Source organism: Drosophila navojoa, chromosome 3, assembly GCF_054131105.1.
Source record: "Drosophila navojoa isolate 15081-1374.11 chromosome 3, UAZ_NAV_1.0, whole genome shotgun sequence".
Classification (NCBI taxonomy): Eukaryota; Metazoa; Arthropoda; class Insecta; order Diptera; family Drosophilidae; genus Drosophila; species Drosophila navojoa.
In genome coordinates, this window is record NC_142891.1 from 20,947,501 (window position 1) to 20,970,373 (window position 22,873).

Consider the following 22,873-nt stretch of genomic DNA (forward strand, 5'->3'; position numbering starts at 1 on the left):
CACGCGAATACATCGCCGCAATGTGCAGCACGTTGTAATTATCCTGTAAGACAAATTAGAGTGAGAGGTGAGACCTTAAATCAATTGCTAAAAATCATTCGAGTGTCTAAAGTAGCACAGGTCAGCAGCAGCAGCTGTTTGAATGGGTCAAAGTCAGTCGATTCCCAAAACCTACCCCTTAATCTGTTAGCTGCCCTTTCCAGCCAATCCCCGCTCATGCACTTCTGGCACTTTTCATGGCCTGGCCAAGAGGTGCGGCTGATTGGCTTGGCTTGGCTTTTGTTTTTGTGGTTCTTGTTCTTGTTGATGTTGTTGTTGTTGTTGGTTCACCTTGCAACACAATCTTTGCATGTGGACTTTCGCTTTTGGCCATTTCTTAATGGTCGTTAGGTCTGTGCCACACATGCAACAACTGCATCAGAGCCAGAAGCAAAGCCAGAACGAGAACCCAAATTCCGACTTACCTCATGACCCAGCTATGAAAATTATTTACAGATAACGACGTAGCCCAAATTGTGATTGCCTTAGCCATTTGGCGACACGTTCACAGTGACCCAGAGTCGGAACGGGGGTGGAGCAGAGGTAGTTACATTACCATACAGCGTCTTATGTAATAAGCCATAACGCAATATGTTACACATACGCCGCGTGGCCCAACGGTGGATTTACTTAATTTATAACTTGACCCGTGGACATTTCTTTTACTTATGCTTTTATTTTTGTTGCCTTATATATGTTTTCTGCTTTTTGGTGCGCCCAGTAAACGGAAGTGAGTCGAGCTTTTTATAGGCTCCTTGTTATATGCATTAGTGGCTTTAATGCGCTGTCATGGGGTGCGCAATGTGGAGCTGTTATATAATCGAATACCTAAGCTGTATATACTTTCTTTAACACCGGCTAGATCTAATATTCAATATATGCAAATTAAGTGTGTATAAATATCTAAACTAAGCTCTGCAACGAAATTTACCAAAGGGCAGAAAATATTTATATACACAAAAATTTAGTTTGATTTGAAATATGGAAAAGTTCTATAAAGTGAATGGAACTGCTGAGATGATTATAATTGAATTCTTATTCGAGCCCTTAATAGAAAAGAAATAATCCTATTTGACAAATATATTTTCTATATATGTGTGAAAAATATTTTAAAAGTTGTCTCAGAATTCGAAAGGAAGTCAAGTAATATAGCCTCAGCCATAGCTCTTTTTTGGCATTCTCTTATCTGCCTGGCGTATACGTAATTCATGTCAGGGCGTCTCTACTTGCAACCCCTCAGTTTTAGCACCTATTGCCGTTCGTTGGCTTTGCTAATTTACATAGAACGCAGGGCGGACATAGGCGAAAAACCGCAAGTCGAAGTCTTTGACACATGTCCCGGTTGAAAGACATTGGGTACAGCCCAGTTTTAGCCAGGCTTGTGGGGCCTGTTGGTCTTGTAGCGGTGCTCGTAAAGTCGGGCAAGTGTACAAACAGTGGCCTGCAAAAGTAAACGTCAGACAGATAATATTTCACGCGCCTGTTTTGCATACTTTTTTAACTCCAAATAAGTCGAGTCAAGAGTGCAGGTGTGAGTATGTATGTGTGAGTGTGTGTGTGTGTGTTGTTATTGTTTTTATTGTGCCGTGGCGGAACGAAAGCAAAAACCGGAAATACAACAAAAACGGAAGCGCAAATTTTCCAGCACATTTTTGCGGCTCGCTTCGGGAAGCTCTTAGAGCGCAAGCTGAGCAAGAGGGGTGGAAGAGCAGTTGGCCCGTAAGACGACCCAGTTTCGGTTTGTTTGCAAACCTTGCGGCGAGCAACAAAGTATGCTACAATGTCTTAAGTCCAATATGAAGTCATTTACACACACTCGCACACACACACCCTGGCAGACACTTAAAAGAATGAAATTATAAAATAAAAAAATGAAGAAATTCCTAAATTATATTGCTGGCTGATGTCAGCTCCGTTGGCTTTGACCACCTTTATTTTGGTGACTCTGCCAGCATTTAATTAAATTAATTAATTTTGACTAAATACGAGTGCCGCACTCACTCACTTACACACACACACAGAGAGTGATGTGCGTGTGCTCACGCACAACATTTGACAAATTGAGTCTGAGCCCAGTTAATGGCTTAATGTAAAAATTGCACGCTGTCATCGCGCATGTGGCTTAAATACCACGAAATGCTACAAGCAAATAAATACCAAAATGCCCCAAGTCGGCTTTAATTAAAATTGCATAAATAGATGTGTGTATGTGTGAGTGCGTGTGTGTGTGTGTGATGCCATGAATAGCCTCAACGCTCTTTATTTCAATTCATTGCTTTTTTGGCCATTTGTCTTGGCTAAAAGGTCAGCGCCAAAAAGCTGACTGCTATGGCACTGGGAGGCGGGGCATCAGGGAGCAGCTGCCAACGGGGCGTATTCAAAAAGTCTGGCGGCTTGATTAATTGGCTTTTAAGTTGCAACAAATAAAGTTGGGAACGCCTCCTATCTCGAGCCTCGACTCCATTTAGCTGCAGCCACAATGCTCTGCTCTCCTCTCCTCCACACGCCCCCTCCTTCTCCTGCTAAACACCCTCATTTGAGAGCCTCAAAATGTTAATTAGCTCCACTCGTTACATCATTTCCCTTCACCTTTCCTTACTGGCCGTGCCCCACACGTGTGTGGAGCAGGTGTCGTGTTGACTGCGAATTACTTTAGAGTTGTCCGACTCTTAGATAAGCCATTAAATGACATAATGCAAAACACGCTTCATCACACGTGAAGTGAATTGTGCTTTTTTGCTTTTCTTTTCATAATTATTTTTTGCATTCTCATTTTAATTCATTAGCAAAATAGCAGCTCTAATTAAAAGTAGCCCCACTCTTTGAGTTTCTCAGCCATAAAACATTCTGACCAACTCTCTCCTTGCATGAGCTCATCAAGATTTCAATTTTAAAGCGAAGGATGACGCATCTCGTGTCAGTGGTAGCTATATTTAATTTGAATTACAAGTGGTCTGAGATTTAACTAGTCACGAACTCTGAGATCTGGTTGGGGTAGCTCTGAGATAACATCGTTATTACGTGTGCGACAAGCAAAATTCACACTAGTCTTAGTTAATAAAATTGTAGCTAGATTTTTGTAGTGGGAATTTTCTTAGGAATGGGTATGCGCCGAAATTTATACTATATACTAGACTAGGTAAATTTATGCAGCAATAAAACGGCTATATCTTATATGTTTTATATGAGCAGTAAAAGCATTAATCTGCTGTATGTAGAAGATGCTAGAAGCTAAGCCCAAAGATCTGTTAGCTGCTGCTATATAACCAAAAGAAGAATCTACCAAACAAACCCTCAAATTATATATTTAAAAACCGAATATGGTTAGTTAATTCCTGTTGCAATAGAGTTATCCAAATGAAAACCACACATAAACAAATTTAAAAATTAAAAATAAATATATATATATATTTGGTTTTAATGTCTAACAATATTATGAAGTAAATTATTCATAAATAGATCATCATAATCATATAGAAAATCTATTGAAGAGTTTCCCTTTTCTGTTTCTGTTTTCCACTACAAAAATCTTGCTTTTAAATTGAGAGAAGAAAGGAGTCAATACTATATATGTATATATGACCACCGGGCCTTAGCTCGCAAGTCCAATAAAATGTTACATATGCAAACAGAAATTTGCATATATTAGAAACAATAATATACATATACATATTCGGTCACAGTTGTATTATTGTTATTCAGAGAACTGCAATTAACCTTTAACATTTCACACCAGTCTAACAAGCCCAGCTGGGAATTTTCTTCTTCAAAGTGGGTTTTTTATGTGAGTCTGCAGCAAAATTCGAGTTTTCTATGTTTGTTTTGGTAATTTAATTCGGCGACTTGAGTTTGCCAACAATTATTTTGTAATTAGGTCAAGGATTTTTATCGGCTCTGCGGCGAAAATCTGGTACGTGTGTGGCCCATGAACAATTGGCCAAAGTAATTGCGGCATGCAAACATAATGCCAAATGCCAAAAACCCAATGCCCAATGCCCAATGCCCAATTGGCCAGTTAAATGGTACAAATGCCAAATAAACAGAAATTGCTCACTTCATATTTTTATATAGAGCTCCATTTGGGTTTTTTGCTGGATATAAGAGATAGGAGAAGGTACTACTATATGTTGGCAAAGTTTTAATATTCAGTTTTGGGTGTATATATGTTATGAACTTGCAATGTTTTATTATTACAATATTATATTATGTTAAACTGGAAGCTTCTCTCAAGTCTATTACAAATCAATGCAATCTTTAGAAAAACATTTTTATAATAAATTCGTACCATTTTAATACATACTCTAATGCGTCTTACAGCACTAAGGCACTCAGATTGCCTAGATTATTAATAGCTATTATAAATAAACTATTATCTGTGATAATATCATAGTCTGTCTCATATCATAGTCATGCTGCCTCTGAATTATCCACTCAATCATTTCTAGCTAAAAATAGATTCGCAATATTTGTGCCGGCGCCTCAAGGTATGGAGCATAAAATGAGTGAACCAGAAATCAGAGAGTATGAATCGTCGCAATGGCCCCCCCCGCTGCGCTGATGCCCCACGTGAGACCGTACTCCTCGGCGCCTGTGCGTGTCGCCTGAGCTAGAAACAATTGTTGGCCAAGCTCAGTTCGGTTGACCCACAGCGACGCTTATGTGGTTAAGTGGCAGTTGAGCGTCCCGTCGGCACTCTGGCCGGCAATGCGTGTGCGGCAGGTGCGTGGACCGCAGTCCGTCCTCCTCGGCTCATGAGCAACCCCTCTGGCAGTTACGCCCCCGCCTGAGATTTAATTATGCGGCTTTTATCGATTTGACACAATTCCAGAATCGGCTTGTTTTGCTTTCGCTTTGCGGTACTTTTTTTTGCTTTTTTGCTTCTGAATGGCCACATCTTGGTAATTTAAGCTTAAGCAGTCAACACTTGATACTCACGTTATTCCGTGCTCCCACATCGGCGCCCAGTTCAATCATGCGATCCATTATCGCCGTCCTGTTATCCTTTGTGGCATACATCAATGGAGTCATGCCGGTATTCTGAAACCACAAAATAATTTAAGAATTTATTAATAAAATTAAATGGAAAAGAAATTTGAAAGGAAACTTTAATGCTTTTTTTGCATTAACGTAACAGACTTTCGTCAGTTTTCCTTTATAAAGAAATTTTAAATCTATTTGGTATGAAATCAATATTATTTTCGTCAATTTTTCTTTACAACAATAATTAAATATTATTTAAATTACTCCTGAATCGCAGCTATACAAAAAAACTTATTTTATTAAATCATAATATGACAATAAAACAAAGCTAAAAATAAAGTTTCAGTTAAATAAAAATAAAATAAATTTAAAATTATTAAATTAAATATTATTATATTTTTAAATTTTAACATTTTCCTAGATAACTACAAGATTTTGTTTTACCATCTTTTATTTATTTACTTATTTTTACAATTTCTACTCTAGCACTAATGTAAGGATATGTATATGAAACGCACAGAAATATAATTTGAGAACTTATGGCCAGAATATGGAATATAGTTAGACATAAGAAGAAATGGAATCATAATAATTCAGATTATGCCATGCTATGTTTGCTATATATAAACGAACTTATAAAAGAACATTCTCATGATTCATGTTGCCAAGTTCGAATCTCTTATCATGTTTGCTGAACTCTGAAACTTTTAGTATAATCCACAATGTCATCATCATTATTATAAAGAAGAAATACACATTTGTTTATATACACATACTTATATAGTATATGTATGTATTCATGCTTAGTTTTTGCTTGTTACACTCTCCTGCCATCGCTGATAAGACCTAATTTTCACCTCATTTCGTCTTTGTTTTTGTTTTTGGCGTAATTTTCATAATTAAAACCAAATCAAGTCCAAAATAATAATAACAATTTCCTAGTCATGTCTGGCAGCCAAAAATACACCAAAAATAGTTGCCAAATAAATAAAATTGGAACAAACTAGAAGAGAGGGCTGCACGACTAAAATATACCCTTCGTACATATATTTATTTCTTTTTGTTTATTCATTGAAATGAGTTTGCTCAGCTGTCGCATATTGTTAGCCTAACTGCAATGGGTTCTTGGCCAAGATCCCAAGCAGACATTTTGAGCCTTGAGAGCAGCTCGATCTATGGCGAAATCGGCCTGCTGGCCGTACATAACTCTCTATACGATTTGCATATTTACAGGGTATCATTGGCTGTTGTCTAGCTAAAGTTTTCTATGTATATATATGTTAATGATGCCTTTCGCACAGTGAAATAATTTACATGAGAGGCAACCCTTTTGCCTTACCCCCAGCTCAGCTCGTTGTTGTTGCTTCCCATTATTTCAGTCTACATTCCAATCGGGCATTTGCATTCAGACTTCTATTATATTCTATTCTGTGGCCCTGCCTGCTGCTTGCATTTTATTGTCAGTTTGTTGTTGGGTCGTTGGGGGTGCTGTCGGCCTTAAGACTTGCAACGTTAATTTTATGTCAACGACTTTTGCGTTTGATATTTTTATGGTAAATTGAAATCGAAGCGCTTCAATTTCGATGCTTTATGAGTTTATTCGGGGGTAGTCAGCGCAACTTGTGGCAGGACGTAGCCTGCGAGCCCGCCATTGCCTTGGCAGCCAAACATTTAGGCCGCGCTATCAAATAACACACAGCAACACACACACACACACAAACACACATCTACGTTTAGCTACTGTGTCGTTATTTTGGCTAGTAAACAACCAACAACAACTGAAATCCCGCCGTCGAGCCGCAGTTGGGGACGTTGATAAGGGCGACGTCGACTTTCGATGGGCTCCAAAATTGATTTTACAAAGTCCTGTACCCACTCACTAAGTCTCTCTCTCTCTCAGTCTCTCTCCCTCTCTCTTTCTCTCTGTTTGTCTCTTTTGTTGTCTTACCATATCGTGCACTCCGGCTAGCGGTATGTGATTGCCATCTTCGCCCACATTGGCCACATATTTCTCCAGTTTCTTGAGCTCCGCTTCGATGGGCGTCCACTCGCTCTTCATGGCCAGCGCCAGCACCTTGTTGGCCGTGTCCCGTATCGAGGCGCCCGCACTGGGCGGCTTGGGCGCCGAGAACAGATCCGAATCCTTTTTGTCGCCATTGCTGGAGCTGTCATCCTTGGGATCCGAGTCGGCCTTGCTGGCGGGCGTTGCACGTTCGCTGGTATTGGCCGAATCGTCGGGCGGCCCCGTCAATGAGGAGGGCGTCTTGCGGCCAACGCCGGCGCCACCAGCGCCGCCGCCGCCACGCGCGCCCCGTCCGCCTCGAGGCTGCGACATTCCACTTGGCTCAGACGCTCAACGCTTAAACGTTTAAACGCTCAAAGCTCTGCCTCTCGACCACTGGCCATTACACAACCAGGCACAAAGGAGGCGAGAGTGCAGCTTATTGTTGCTTACTGCAGGAATTGTTTATGCTGTTCGCTGTCTCGCTCTACCGTGTACGTTGCATAGCTTGTGGCCTGCGCTGGCATTGCACAATTCTATTATTTGTTGTTTTACCAATATTTGTTGCCAACAATTTGCATTTTCATTGGCAACACACAAGCACACACACACAGACACACACACAGACACGGCTCTGGTTGCTTTTGCACGGCGCCCACTTTTCGTATGTTTCCTCTACAACAATTACAACAACAACAACAACAACAACACATCCGCTTTACTATTATTATTGCTTTGGGTTTCTTTTTCGGCTGCTTTCTTCGCTTTCTTCACTTTTACTACACAATTTTATATGTTTAGCCTTATTTTTATGGCTCCTTTTCTGGTTGCGTGTGCGTCTCACTTTAGCGCCGTCGCCGTCGCCGTTGCCGTAGCCGTTGCCGTTGGCCGTCTTTGTTGGCCAAGTGTGTTTTAACAGCGAGTGCAAAATGTGGTAACAACCGTCTGCCACGAGCTTCTGCGAGTTTCTGATTTGCCAGTCGAAATTCATTTTGCCACTTGACGTGGCAAGCCCCATTGTTGCGCACCTTGGCAACATGACGAAGCCGCTCACTGCAGCCGTCAGCGGGCAGAGCACTGCGGCGCAGGCGTTTGTTTACAATTGTTGATTCCACGAATGCCCGTCACCGCTTTTGGCGCGAAAATCTCTGTGAAGCAAGCCCTCGGCCTTCGTCAAGTTCAGACTCATCTAGATATCCCGAGTCGAACACATCCCCGTAAAAAGAGACGACTTTAACACAATTACATAAAGCACATTTCTCTAAGGCTATCAAATTCCACACAGTTATCAAAATTATTTCAAGTGAAACCGAAAAAAAAAAAAAACCAAAAAAACAATGAAAAATGCTAATTACAGTAATACCAGGAGCTCATCGCGATCGCTTGAGTTGCGGTCTCGCAGAGAGTCGTTGCGCTCGTCGTCGACACGAAAACCCAAAGCGAGTCAGCGAGTCAGCTCCATTCGAACCAGTGAAGATGATGCACAGCTTGTGCTGTCGAGCAGATGCCGATGCGAATCGTGTCAGCTGCGCTTTCAGAGCGCCGCGTATCAGTTGGAGCGAGAGCGCATCGCTGCGAACCGGCGAAATGTGCTAAAGGAGATTGATGACAGTTTCGACGATATGATCAGCGATCTGGAGCAACTGGTAAGGTTCCAGTCGATTTCGGTGGAGCCAGAGAAGCTCTTGGAAAGCTGTAAGGCTCTCGATTGGATGGCGAACCGATTGACCGACCTGAAGTTTAAGACCTATGACTATCCCATAGAGAACAATCCGGCCAACTGTTTTGCGGTTCCGCATCAGAAGGTGCTCTTCGCCAGATACTTCTCCTCGCCCAGCAAGAACACGCTGCTGATCTACGGCCACTTGGATGTGCTGCCCGTTCAGACCGATTGCTGGATAAGCGATCCCTTCAAGATGATCGCCAAGGATAATTTACTCTACGGCCGGGGCGTTACGTCCGGCAAAGGCATGATTGTGGGCTGGCTGCAGGCCATCGAATGCTGGCTCAAGGTCCATAGCGATCTGCCCATCAACATCAAATTCATCGTGGACATGCTGCACGAGGTGGGCAGCACCGGTCTGCAGGTTCACATAACGGCGAAAAACGACTTCTTTATGGACGTGGACTTCATGGTGTTGGATGTGAATTCGTGGGTGAACAATGTGAATCCCATCGTCCCCTGCAGCCTCACCGGCTGGGCTCACTTTGGTGTGGAGGTGCGCGGCGCCAACAAGAATCTAGAGAGCGGTCTGGCCAGTGGCCTCGTCTACGAGCCAATGATTGATCTGTGCCATCTGATGAATGGGCTGGTCAACGATGAGCATGAGATCCAAATACCCGGCATTGAGATCAATATGAAGCGCCTAAGCACGGTCGAATGGCATCTGCTCGAATCAGCCGACTTTCGGACCTATGAGTACCGGGAGGATCTATACGTGCGCCGGCTCAGGTTTGAGGAGAACAAGGTCGAGTTTCTCCAGAATCGTTGGTGCAAGCCCACGCTGACCATGCACGGGGTCGAGGGCGCCGACAGCCATCCGGGATGGCGTCGCATTCTGCCGATGAAAGTGATGGGCAAATTCTCCATCAAACTGGTGCCCGACCAGGAGGTTAAGCACGTATTCAACCTCGTCAAGGATCATATGCGGTTTCTGAAAACCGAACTAGGTGTGAAAACTCAGCTCAATGTGCATTTGCTGGATGGCATAGACCCGCTTTCTTGGGCCACTGACTCGAGACTAATCAAAGCCGTCTGTCGCGCCGTGGAATTTGTCTACGAGACGGACGTCATTACCACGCAGGCCATACCCGTCTGTCTGCCCATCGCCAATGTGCTGCAAAAGCTGATCAACAAGCCGATCATCCTGCTGCCCTACTCAAAGCGCATAGATAAGCACCACACTGAGAACGAGAGCATTGAGAGCTTGAACGTCTTACGCCACACCAAAACCTGTGCCGCACTCTTCGCTGAGCTGTCGATGCTGCGCCCCAAGTGCAAGTGCAACGTGCTTTATCAATACTGTAATTTGCGTGGTGTTCAGGAGATGTTGGACACCGAACGTAACGTTGATATAAATGATGTTAACGTCGAGAAAAAATGGTATCAATTCAAGCAAAAAGCTGCTTCGAGCGATGCTCACCCCACACGGTCCAGAGCCAGATCCACCACATATAGCTTGAAGAAATATTTACTATTGCCCTTCAGGTGCAAAAGAAAGATTAAGAAGAGGCGAAATCAATCGACTTGAATTGACATGTCCTTTATATAGTGTAGAAGTCTAAATATCGAGTATTGTTTCCTCAATGCTTGATTAATATTTATTTGGATCGAGTAAATGTGAAACAGGCATTGAGTTAATTATACTACAGCAAAAACTTATTTGGTTTCTGCTAAACATCAATCAGATCTATTATACATAGATATTATCTGATCCAGGTGGCTCGGTTTAATCTGTTCATGAGTTCTAATTTGATTCAGATTTGATTCAGATTTCATTCAGTTAACAATCAAAATTTCTACATATTTTGGGGATATTTAGGACATTGTTGTAGGAATAGGGTAGTAAAATGATTTGTTGGGGCGAACAGAACTGTTGCGGCGTATTCCTCGATCGTGACAAGAACGATCGTTGCGATTGCTTGCGGGACTTCTGCATCCGGGACTATCTTCCAGAAGATCGGATAACAGTGTCGGAGAAAGATTTGGATAAAGTGATTAAGGCCTTGTATGACAAAGAAGATTTCAATATGGTCTATACGAGCGAAATAATCGCGATTAAGAGCATATTGGGCAACCCGATGTACGTCAATGAAACTAAGCAGCTTATCGATCGGCTGTCCCAGCGCCTCACCGAGCTCGAGTTCGACGTGGAGGTGGTCACGGTGCAGCCACAAGGCAATGTGAAGACGCCGCATTATGTGATCTTTGCCAATTACTTCTCGACGCCCGCCAAGAACGTGGTGCTCGTCTATGGCGGGGTGACCGTGAAGGATGTGAACAAGAGCGATTGGTCCCATTACCCTTTTCAGCTGACCCAATCGAATCAGGATCTTTTTGGCAATGGCTTGACTTCCACCAAGGGTCCCGTGCTCTGTTGGATATTTGCCGCTCAAGCCTGGCTCGACGCAATGCACGATCTGCCGGTCAACTTGAGATTCATTATCGATACCTTCGACACCGAGTACAACCAGATGCTGCGAAAGGTGATTGACGATCGTAAAGTGTTCTTCAAGGGCGTGGATCTCTTGATAACTACCACCAATCTGTGGATAACACCAACCACCCCGTTGCTCACCACCAGCCACAGCGGCTACATTTACTTTGAGCTGGAGGTGAAAGAGAATGCCAAGAAGAATAGCCCAGAGGAGCCCGAGCCGGCGGAGTGCTCCAAGAAACCAACACGACAGCCCCTGGCTGAGATGTGCCTGTTGATGAACACTCTCACGGATCCGAAGAGCAAATTAATGATAAATCTGGACCGTCATGTGCTGCCGGTAACACACCGCGATTGGGACATACTTTCCAAGGCTGAGATGGGCATCATGGATTTCAAGAACCGGTACAACGTCAAGCGACTGCGCCACGAGGAATCGCAGGCTTCGTTCCTCAAGCACCGTTGGTGCATGCCAGGCCTGAGCTTGCACAAGGTGGAGCATCGATCCTACGGTGGAATGCGCGAGTTTTTTACACCATCCCGCATTGTGTCCAAGTTCTCCGTCAAGCTGGTGCCCGATCAGGATATCGATTACGTCACATTCTTGGTCAGAGACCATTTGGAGGATGCCTATAAGCGACTCAAGTGCGAGCTTCCCGCATATCTACGGATCACGGACTCCCTTAAGCCCATAAACGAGGCAAGGCATGCGCCCTTCAATCTGGCAGCCAAGCGAGCGTACGAGCGCATTTTCGACGTCGAGGCTGCCATTCCCGATACCATGTGCACCTGCATACCCGTGCTGAACGAGCTGCGCAAGTACTGCATGAGCAACGCCCAGGTGATGGGCATGCCCTTCTGCTCCGTGCACATGCTGGGCGGTCAGATAAACGAGGGCTTCACTCGCGAGCATTTCTTCAAGAATCTGGAACTGTTTGCCACATTGCTGTTCGAAGTGGCGCTCGTCCCACCTGAGTGCAAATGCACCGAAATCAAGGACTACTGCTTCGAGACTGGCAAGACGGTGTATCGCGACTTCATACGCATGATGCACCCGCGAGAGCGTCAAGTTTCGGACGTCCTCTTTGAGCTGGACGAGGCTCAGATCGATAAGGCGCCCGGCAACCGAAGAGACTATCCCTCTATAACAGAAATGCTATTGGGCAAAAGGAGCGCAGAGAAGGCAAAACGCTAAAGGATCCCATACTTGTTGCATTCACTCATCAGCATGTATATAATCCAATCGTTCCATGTAAGAGTAGTCTACAGTACAGTACAGTCAAAGTGGACAGCACCCAACACAGAAAGCAATAAAACTTGTTCAATTATGATGCTAGTGCCCCCGACAAAAAAATAAATTAATTGATAAGAAATTCTTAGATTGCTAGCTAAGCAAACCTCTAAGCGAACCTCTAAACATGAACGAGAATTCTACTTGTTTAAGTAGAAATAAGCGAAAAGCTGCCAACTGTCTTATGCTCTGTTTCTTTATTTTAAAAATAATCTAATTTAATTTCCAGATGAAATATTGTCTAAATTCTAGTTATACTCTCTTAACTGTTTCTAACTAAATTTCAGAATTATTCAATATTCCGCTGTCATGAAATAGTCTAAAACCAGTTTTCTAAAGAGCTACGCTAAACCAATACATGTACCTCTATATATTCTAAACACAGTGCACAGCTAAGCATTCTAAAAATATATATATATATTTTTTTTTTTGGAAATATTCCAAACAGCCAGACGGCGAACAGACACAGCCCGACAATAAAATATAAGCGTGTGTTAACTTGATATGATAAGAAGTATAAAAAGTTTAATATTTTGATTAGCATATCAGCAGAGCTACGGAATATTGTAGATAATAGGCAAACAGCCACGCGACGAATTTGGATATGAGATGCGGTAGAAAAGGCAAAGTAAATAAATAAACATTTAAGTAAAGTAAATAAATATAGATATTTATATTGTATATGGATTGCCTTGTTTAAGTATTACTATCTGACTATAGGAAAATTTTGCAAACTATTGTATTTAAATACATATGTATATGTTTTATATATCCTTAAGTACATATGTACATATGTACTTACAGCAGCGAAAAATAAAATAGCAACACTTGCATATGCAGAGTTTGAGAAGTTCTCCTACATACATTTATCAATGTATTGATCTAATTTGTTCACCCACATAAGCAGAAAATAATTAGTTATTACAGCAAAAAACAATTTTCACAAAAATTCATTTTATTTTTCGCAGCTCTATGTACATACATATGAAAAAATGTAATGTCTATGTACATTTATGCAATACATTCATAAGTACATATGTACGTACATACATACATATGTATATGTACACACCTACATATGTAAATATGTATGTAGAAATACTCATTCATATTTATGTATTTATGTACACGTAAGTAAACATTCATTTTTACATACATACATATGTACATATATGTATAAATATATGCATACATACAAAGGTACATAAGTACTTTCGTACAGACACCTATTTATAGATATGTACATAAGTACACGCCCCGCTAATTGATTTCAATTTCCTATAATTTTCTACATATTGTACTAACACACAATTTTTATTCAATTTGCAAGCACCAAGGTGCTATGTTATCAAATTTTATTAGAATGTCCATGTATAAACATACATTTCTACATACGTATGCATCCATCTACACATACATACATACATATAAGCATCTGCATATGTATGTACATATGTATGTATTTCAAACATAATAAATCAAGTTAGTTAAAAAGAAAAGCAAGAACTAAAGCAAAGAGCAAAAGCAGAGCAAAACCAGTTCCCATAGAACACATACAATAAAAGCATCACAGCAATGCGAGAAAAAAGCTTTTTCAATTCAAAAGCACAAAAAGCAAAACAAAAATGCACGACGCAAAAGCCGGCATCAGCGTAAAGAACGTATCGAAGAAACACATAGAAATACAAACAAAAATGAAACAAATAAAGCGACACGTGTCGAACGAAGAATGTGAGAAAGAAAACAGAAACCTCGATTAGAAGCAGAACAAAACAAAACGCGGTAATATTGGCATTGATCTGCCAACGAAAACTAATGTAAATATGAAATTCTGTAAAAATAGTAGCAATCAATGAGAAAATGATGCAAGAGTCGACTAATAAATACCCTGTGTGAACCGATAATACAGATATTATTAAAATGTTGCTTGACAAAATATAAATTTAAGCAACTTTTAAAAAGCGGAAAATAATCGCAATTCGAAGTTATATAATTTGAAGTTCTATACATATATTATTAAATGCGTTTCTACATATTATTGTTTTATATTGTCGTAGAAAATTTCTTATGTTTAGTTTTTATCTGAAGTAACACATTTTAGAAAATGTTCGTATAATACATTTGTATGCCTATTCTTTATGGCTTTTCATATGGTTAAATGTCGTCATTTGATCTATTGCGCCTTATATACCCCTCAAGCCTTAAGTTTGCTTTTCACTATTTAATTGTTTTTCAAAAATCATTGTGTTCTGCATGCCCTCACACTAACACTCACACTCAACGCACTCTCTGCCTGTTCGCCGCTCTCTCATTCTCTCTATAAGTTCCGCAAGGCGATGTTGATTTCGATAAGCTAGCTATGCGCTTCCCCCAGTTGGCGGTTGTACGCGGCGAATAGTGGACGTGTTTGTCCGAAATATTGGCAAATTTTACCTATAAATTCGAAAAAGACTGCGCAAATCGCTCCCGGAAATTTACACTTAAAAAGTTATGAAAAGTGATCTTATTGTTGTTTGAGTGTGTTTGTTTTGTCCAGTGTATAAGATGCTCAACAATAAGCTACAAATCGTCGCCAGACATGTACTCAGGCAGAGCTTGGGCCACAAGGCGCTGCGCTGGTAAGTGCGTCCTCCTTAGCGGAGACATAAACCCACCCACACTCATACACACATACATATATTTAAATCAACTTCGAGTAGCCAGGACCTCAGCTGTCGCTGAAGGATTACCTCAACTGCACATATGCTCACAGTTGGTTCGATTGAATTATCTGGAATATGCTTGTGTTTGGGGTTCTTCCTCTCCACGTCAGCTTCTCTGTATTGCCAGAGAAATTACGTAATATTCCAAAGAATCCATATACGAAATGCTTCCCTTTTTAACAAGCTGTGCAGAGCATCTGATCGAATCTAGTATAAGTATTAAGTGTCTAACAAATAGAAATGTGTGTTTTCATGCAAATGCGCAAATCGTTTGAAGCACCTGTTGCTGTTGGACATTTCCGTTAACATTTAGAACAGATATAAACCAGTTGATACCAGAAAGCACACCTACTTTTGTTTTTACCTATTATTAAATATTATGATATAATAACTCGGTATATAAACAAATACGCAATTATCGCGATAAGCAGCCAACGCATGTAACCCTTAACATGCCTCTATATACATCTGTATGTATGTGCATATGTTTACGCACATACATACATACATGTTTAATGCGTGCACACACACACACACACACACACACACACACATGTATATATACGCCGCTCTCCAAGCTAAGCCAAACAAAAACAATAGACGAAACGTTGAAGAGCAGTTACTGTAAACAGAGCGCCATAAAATACTTGCTATAAACTATTTTTGGCTCAAGCTTTCATAGCTTTTTCTTAGCTTGAGAACTCGATATATCAAAGACACACAACCAATTCGCAGCAGAGACACGAATCGCTGCAAATATGTTAACATATTTCAGTGCACAATTTTTATTGAACTACATGTGCTATAAAAATACCTTATAAAAGCTGATATAGGTAGATCATTCATAAAAGCCTATAAAATTTTATGATTAACTAATTTACTTTTACATATAAGCCCAGATAAAACTCAAAGCCCGTAAACTTTATCGCTAAGTACATATTATGGAGGTTATATAATTCCAAAAAGTTTCTACAGACAAGCCCCATTTTGATCACTATAGAAAAATATTGTCATATCATGTGAAGGTTAGAAAAGGTTAGACGATGGTTTTTGATGTGTTTGGACAAATAATTTATAGACTTTTATATTAGATTGTAAAATTTCCCATCAGTTAAAATACATATACATTTTTATTATTACATCTCTCGACCTTTCCATTGCAGGCTCTCCACTTCGAGCCCTGCCTACAGCAGCTACATACATCACATAGGCAAGGAGCCGCTGGCTTACCGCAGTGTGGGCCAACAGCTCGAGTTGGCCGCCTCGCAGTTTGGCAGCACGGAGGCGCTGGTGTCGTGTCACGAGGACAAGCGATATACGTACCGCAGCCTGATAGCCGAGGTGGATCGGCTGGCAGCATCCCTGCGAAAGTTGGGCCTAAACAAAGGCGATGCCGTGGGCATCTGGGCGCCCAACTATGTGCAATGGTATCTGGGCATGATGGGGGCAGCGCGAGCAGGTCTCATATCGGTGGGCATTAATCCTGCCTACCAGGCTCCCGAAGTTGCATACTGCTTGAACAAGGTGGACATCAAAGCCATTATAGCGCCCGAGACATTCAGGACGCAAAACTACTATGAGATCTTGCGCAGCATCTGCCCGGAACTGGCCGACTCGGAGCCGGGCAAGATCAAAAGCGAGAAATTTCCACATCTGCGCGCGGTTATTATTAATAGCACACAGAGCCTGAAGGGAGCGCTGCGCTTCGACGATGTGCTAGGCCTGAGCAATGCCGATGAGCAGGCAGAGATTAGCAAACTGCAACGCCAAATCCTTCCCGAAAGTCCTTGCAATGTGCAGTTTACATCCGGCACTACCGGCAATCCCAAGGCGGCGGTGCTCTCGCACCACAACTTCGTCAATAATGGCATCCACGTGGGCAAGCGCAACGAGATAGCCGGCGAACGAATCTGTGTCCAGGTGCCGCTGTTCCATGCCTTTGGCGTGGTGATCACCATCATGGCGTCCATGGCCACGGGCGCCACTATCGTCCTGCCAGCAGCCGGCTTCAGTCCCGAGGACTCGTTGAAGGCGATCATCAAGGAGAAGTGCACTGTGATACACGGCACACCCACAATGTATGTGGATCTGGTTGCTATGCAGCGGAAGCTGCAGATGCCACTGGGCAAGATCAAGAAGGCGATCACGGGCGGTGCCACCGTCTCGCCGCAACTCATCCTGGATGTGAAGAGCGTCCTGGGCGTGGAAACCATGCACAGTGTCTACGGCCTGACCGAGTCAACGGCTGTCATCTTCCAGTCGAAGCCCGGGGAGGAGGGCAATCGAGTGCTCGACTATGTGGGCCATCTCACCGACCACGTGGAGGCGAAGGTCATCGATGAGCAGGGCTGCCTGGTGCCCCTGGGCCAGCCGGGCGAGCTGTGCGTACGCGGCTACCTCACCATGCTGGGCTATCACGGCGACGAGGCGAAAACGAAGGAAATACTCGGAGCCGACAATTGGCTCCACACGGGCGATCAGTTTGTGCTCGAGAAAGATGGCTATGGTCGCATCGTTGGCCGTCTCAAGGACATGGTCATACGCGGCGGTGAGAACATATTCCCCAAAGAGGTTGAAGACTTTTTGAATACCCACCCACAGGTGGTCGAGGCTCATGTAGGTGTACCAATCATGTCCCATTAAGCAGCTGATCAGTAAATGTAATTCTTCCCCAGGTAATTGGTGTTCCCGATGAGCGTCTGGGCGAAGAACTGTGCGCCTTTGTGCGCCTCGAAAGCGACGTCGATCCCAAGTCGTTCACCAATGCGACTGTGCGCGCCTACGCCAAGGGCAAACTGGCGCACTTTAAGGTGCCCCACTATGTGGTGCCCGTCGATTCATTCCCCAAGACCACCTCCGGCAAAGTACAAAAGTTCAAGCTATTGAAGCAATTCGAGGAGGCTTTCCCCCAGAAGAAGGATCAGACACAGGCTGTTCGAGTTTAAGTATTACGACTAGTTCTGGTTCTCGTTTAACTCATAGAGCAATAAAGATTTTCAATTAAAGGTAAACCAATTTCAATTTAATTCGAATTTAACCCCTTTAATCCAAGGTGATGGAACTCTGTACGACTCCTTCCAATAAAAAATATCAAAGTCAGTTTTTGAAACAATTACTATTTTATTTTAGGTTTTGAAATGATTTAGCAAAAAATATTTTAGATTTTCTTTCTATAGCAATTTGTGTTATACTGTTATACAATTTGCTTTGTTTGCATTATTTCTTAAATTCATTCACCTCATATGGGGCATGCACACAAGTTCTGTTCAGTTGCTGTTGTTTTGCTGGGGGCTCACACATAAAATAACATAGAGTATCTGAATATTACTTAAGAATTAATGACAATGCTGCGTGTTATAGACGTTTGCGTATCCCTTCAGCTTATACATTTAAGACTTGCCAGATTAGATACAGTTACGGATAGGGATACGGACACGACTTCAGATACAGAATACAATCAATAACAAATTAAAAATTAAAATTGTAACTAAATGCTAAATCCTAAGAACTAAGTGATTTAACCTATAGAGTAGATCAATTAACATAGATAATTCTCTGATTGATCCTGACGCTAAAAACTAAATAATAAATAATGTTTAATCAATTTCGCAAAACACACGCACAAAAAAAAAAATAATTAAAGCTTAAGTTCGTAATTCCTATAAATGGAACTGCGTAACATTTTACAATTTTAGATATTAGATTTTAGTGGGCTTTAGCTTTATAAATTAAGGACATCAAGTGATTTTTTGTTTTTGTTTAGTTTGTTACTTAACTTTGAGCTCAATGGGAAATACGTGGGCTAGACTTATAATTGGATTTCAGAGTTTTACTTTTCTTTTTGGGGCATAACATTTATCTTCATATATGTATATATACGATATCTCAAGTTGTTTCTTTTTGTTTTTGGGTTAGAATACCATAATATGTATGTATATGTATAGTTATAAATGTATATTGTATATATATATATAAATAAATATATATATATAGTTATTAAGTTGAATGCAAATCTATTCATATACTGTTTGAGCAAAATGCCTAACCCTCATTGGATGTTGCATATCCTGGTTGTGGGGCAACATAATCTACAGTCGGGAATAGCGCTTGAAACAGTTTTTATTGAAGTTGTTTAAAGAGTGGCTCTACTATTATACTGTCATACTTTTATACTACATTTGGGTTACTATAAATAGATCAAATCTATTATTCAATTTCTTCAAATGATTTTTTTTGATTATACGGATCGTATGCATAAAATGACCTACATATAACACATTAGTTATTTCTTCTCATTTTTTTTTATTCAATATCAACCCATAAATAGTTCTCGTTGAGACTGTGACGGATCCACTTACTATGAGTGTTGAAATATGTATGTGTGAGTGTGTGTGTGCATAAAATATCTTCTTTTTTTTCTTTTCTATTCTCACTTCTTATCATAGCCGTATATGAAAATCGATATACATATATGTATATAAATTGTTTTTGCCCTCCTCATAGCTCGTCCATTGAAGCGGTCCTTATATAAATTATTTACAGGAAACTTTGTTTAATCCAATTAGCAAATTATTTTAGGCTTATTTCTAGCTCTCTCTTCTCCATACTTGACTTTCCTTTTTGCCCTTTGCTTTGCGCCAAGCTTTGCTTTAGTTTAGTTTATGTTTTAGTTTTAATTCTTGTTTTGTTTGCCCATCCAATTGTTCTACAATTTATGCGCGCCCGCTTTAAAAGCTATCATCATCATAATCATCCTCCTCATCGTCGTCGCCACCCACAATTAGCTCCTCCTGCTGGGCATCGGCGTCCATTTCGTAAGCCTCTTCTGCTGCCTCCGCAATCTGCTCAATGACGGCGCGTTCCTCGTAGCCCACATCATCCTCGACGGGTGCCTGTCATGCGAGTGGAGGCGCTGCGGCCACATCCGCATCGGCCGCATCCTCCGACCAGCTCACCTCCATGGGCGTGCCATTCAGGCTGCTGATCTGCTCTAGCATTAACGCCTCCTCGATGGACATGCGTGACGGTTGCTTTTGGCGCTTGGAGAGCGTGCAGCCTGCCGCGGAGGCTGTGCTGGATGCCGACGAGCTGCGCATATCCTCGGACGAAGCGGAGCAGCTCTCATCCTCGGAGTTGGCGCCGCTGACCATGGCCTCGCCAGCTGATTCCTGTATCTCTTGGAACTTCTTCAGGGCCTTGGGATACGCATCAACACAGCTCATCAGCTTCATGGTGCTGCTGCGTGGCCGAATCTCCACACTGGCTGAGCCTTTATGCGGCGAACTGGAGCACAGCTCGTCCACATGCCAATCGGGCAGCGTCAATTCATTCGGTTGCGGCGGCAGTGGCTGCAGCTGTGTCTGTCGCTGTGGCTGTTGGCGCTGGGAGGAGGCTTTGGTACAAACGGACTGGGAGCGAGCACGGCAAAGCGGACGCGGCGACTCCGCCTCCAGGCCATGGCTGCGCATCACTGACGTGGCCGACATGCTCTGCGACAGCGGATTGGGCCCAGGGCTGTGTCCGTTCTGGCCATGGCCATTGCTGGCCGCAGTGGCGCTCTGCGAGAGCTGGCGACGCTGCGTGGGACTGCGCTCGCTGGTGCTGCGCAACGAGCCGGCGCGTCGCACCAGCTTCGAGGCGGCCACCTGCGGCGTCTCGTCGTCCATTTCGAGCACATAGCTAACGGAATCGTTGCGCTTGATGACGCCCATGATGACTGGTGTGGCTGGTGGCGATGTGTTGGCTGAGTTGTGGCTCGACTCCAGGCAGGAGCGTGACGAGCTGCAGCGACTATGCGGGTAACTGAGGGAGCTATCGAGCGAGCTATTGGAGAGCTCATTGAGTTGCGCCTGGACCAATTGCAGCTGCTCGGAGCGCTGCTTCAGATGGTACTGCAACTCCTCTTTGTCGCAGGTGAGGCGCTTGCGTTTGATGCTCTCGTGGTTGAAGGCCTTTTGCATCTCTTCCATCTGACGTTGGAGATCTCTGCAAAGGATAGAGCAATTAGTTAGTTAATTAAATCAAGGTTGGCACAAGCAGAACTATCAACACTTACTTCTCCTTCTCGTTTTTGGCCTCCAGCTCGGTGCGCAGCATCTCGTTTTGGGACTCCAGCAGGGTGAGGCGACTGCACATGCTGCGCTGCTCCTCGTTGTCGCGCTTCAACTCGGCATTCTGCTTGGTCAGATCGGCGATCTTCTCCTGCTTCATATCCAGCACGTGACGCAGGCTCTCCGCCTCGCTGCGCCACAATTCGACGCTGCCGGTGTCGCTCTGGCCGCTGCTGCTCCTGCTCGGACTACGACGCTGCGACGAGCTGCGCAGCACACTGATCTCATCCTCGGACAGGGCCAGACGATCGCGCAGATCGCGCTCCTTGTGCTCGGTGCTGGCGCGCAGCGTTTGCAGCTCCTTGGTGATCGACTTGATGCGCTCCTGCAGCTGCTCCTCGCGCATTGTGGCCTCAGAGAGGCGTTGGGCACTGATGTTCTCGACGCGTGTCAGCTTCTCGCGCAACTGCAGCTCCTTGGCGTCCTGCTCCTGCAGGCGTGTCTGCAGCTGTAGCACTTGCTCCTCGGCAGCTGTCAGCTTCTGCTGCTTGTGGCTCAGCTGATGCGCGATCTCGTGGTGGTACGTTTGCAGGGCCTGTTTCTTCTCCTCGTCCTTGGCCACCAGCTGGGCTTCCAGCTCACGGAACCGCTCCTTGGCAACCAGCTGCACCTCCTGTACTTTCTCGTGTGCTGCAGCAGGAGTTTTATAGTTAGTTAACCAATCGCTGCAACTTGTAGAATATTGTGCTGGACCTACCTTGCTGCAGTTCCCTGAGTTGCAAATGCTCCCACTCCTGCTGACGCTGCGACCACTCGACGTCCTTTTCGTGCAGCTGCTGACGCAGCTCTTCGCAGCTGTGTTGCGTCTGCTGCAGCAGCGCCATTGTCTCCTCCAGCGATATCTTCGCCTTACTCTCCCGACAGCTCAACGTTTCCATCTGCAAGGCAACGCGCAAAAGAAATTTTAGTGAGATCTTTTCAAGGATTTGGCTACCTGCAATTGTTGGCATTTGAAGTGTTTTTCTGGCAGTTCGCACTTTGGGCCTATTGTTCGTGCGAATGGCTTTACGATGGGAATTTTCCCCGGGCCATAAATGCCATCAAATGCATTTTACGACGAGCGAAGGAACAAACTATCCTCAGTTGAAGCAAATCCTGACTAGCATAGTGAATGTTTTTTAAGCATTTTTTAACTTACATTTAATGAAGTTATTTTCAAGGAATTTCTATCACTTATAGTTGAAAACTGACAATAATAGTGCATGTGCCTGCCGAATGTCAATTGACAAAGGCAAAAAGAGTTGCCAGGCTATCAAAACAATTTTTCATTGAAGTGGAAAGGTATTCCCTGTATAAAAAATAGTTTAAGGCTGAAAGGTATTCCCTATATAAAAAATTGTTTTTCATACATTATACGAGGGCTAAATGTTTCAGGATATGTTGTTGTATATATTATATATAGAGTAAAGCAAAACGTTATCCATACACAATATTATATTTCTATTACCCCGCTTACCCCTAACCCATTCAAACGAAAAAGCAGAAAATTTTCATTCTGGCTTTTTGAGCACTTAATTTTAGTTTTAAGATCATAAAATATGATATATGAATGCACACAAATATGCGTTATCCGCCACGAAGAAAGTAAGTAT

The 22,873-nt window shown here is 43.0% G+C and overlaps 5 protein-coding genes across 8 annotated transcripts in view; 3 read left to right on the forward strand and 2 right to left on the reverse strand.

Moving 5' to 3' along the window:
• Window positions 1-7,354, reverse strand: part of nompC (no mechanoreceptor potential C) — a 25,198-nt gene extending 17,844 nt beyond the window's left edge. For all 4 annotated transcript variants that reach the window (XM_030384796.2, XM_089256973.1, XM_030384794.2 and 1 more), the window contains exons 1-3: window positions 6,968-7,354; window positions 4,975-5,076; window positions 1-43 (exon numbers count right to left, since the gene is read on the reverse strand). The exon at window positions 1-43 is cut by the window's left edge and continues 59 nt beyond it. In XM_030384796.2, the coding sequence (XP_030240656.1) occupies window positions 1-43; window positions 4,975-5,076; window positions 6,968-7,354 (532 nt within the window). The remainder of the gene's footprint in view (window positions 44-4,974; window positions 5,077-6,967) is intronic.
• A 1,004-nt stretch (window positions 7,355-8,358) lies between these two features.
• LOC108649470 (cytosolic non-specific dipeptidase) lies at window positions 8,359-10,328 on the forward strand. The gene has a single exon (XM_030384788.2). The coding sequence runs from the start codon at window positions 8,359-8,361 to the stop codon at window positions 10,270-10,272; it is 1,914 nt and encodes a 637-aa protein (XP_030240648.1). The 3' UTR covers window positions 10,273-10,328.
• Window positions 10,329-10,466: 138 nt separating this feature from the next.
• On the forward strand, window positions 10,467-12,575 carry LOC115562763 (cytosolic non-specific dipeptidase). Its single transcript, XM_089256975.1, has one exon. It carries the CDS (start codon window positions 10,592-10,594, stop codon window positions 12,371-12,373), a length of 1,782 nt encoding a protein of 593 aa, XP_089113101.1. The 5' UTR covers window positions 10,467-10,591; the 3' UTR covers window positions 12,374-12,575.
• Window positions 12,576-14,829: 2,254 nt separating this feature from the next.
• Acsf2 (Acyl-CoA synthetase family member 2) lies at window positions 14,830-18,182 on the forward strand. Its single transcript, XM_030384828.2, has 3 exons — window positions 14,830-15,087; window positions 16,335-17,787; window positions 17,847-18,182. The coding sequence occupies exons 1-3, from the start codon at window positions 15,014-15,016 to the stop codon at window positions 18,114-18,116; spliced, it is 1,797 nt and encodes a 598-aa protein (XP_030240688.1). The 5' UTR covers window positions 14,830-15,013; the 3' UTR covers window positions 18,117-18,182.
• An 87-nt stretch (window positions 18,183-18,269) lies between these two features.
• The window catches only part of toc (toucan), a 109,748-nt gene continuing 105,144 nt past the window's right edge, over window positions 18,270-22,873 (reverse strand). Inside the window, exons 8-10 of the mRNA XM_089257575.1 lie at window positions 21,979-22,159; window positions 21,227-21,911; window positions 18,270-21,156 (exon numbers count right to left, since the gene is read on the reverse strand). Coding sequence (XP_089113701.1) covers window positions 20,067-21,156; window positions 21,227-21,911; window positions 21,979-22,159 — 1,956 coding nt within the window. The 3' untranslated portion in view covers window positions 18,270-20,066. The remainder of the gene's footprint in view (window positions 21,157-21,226; window positions 21,912-21,978; window positions 22,160-22,873) is intronic.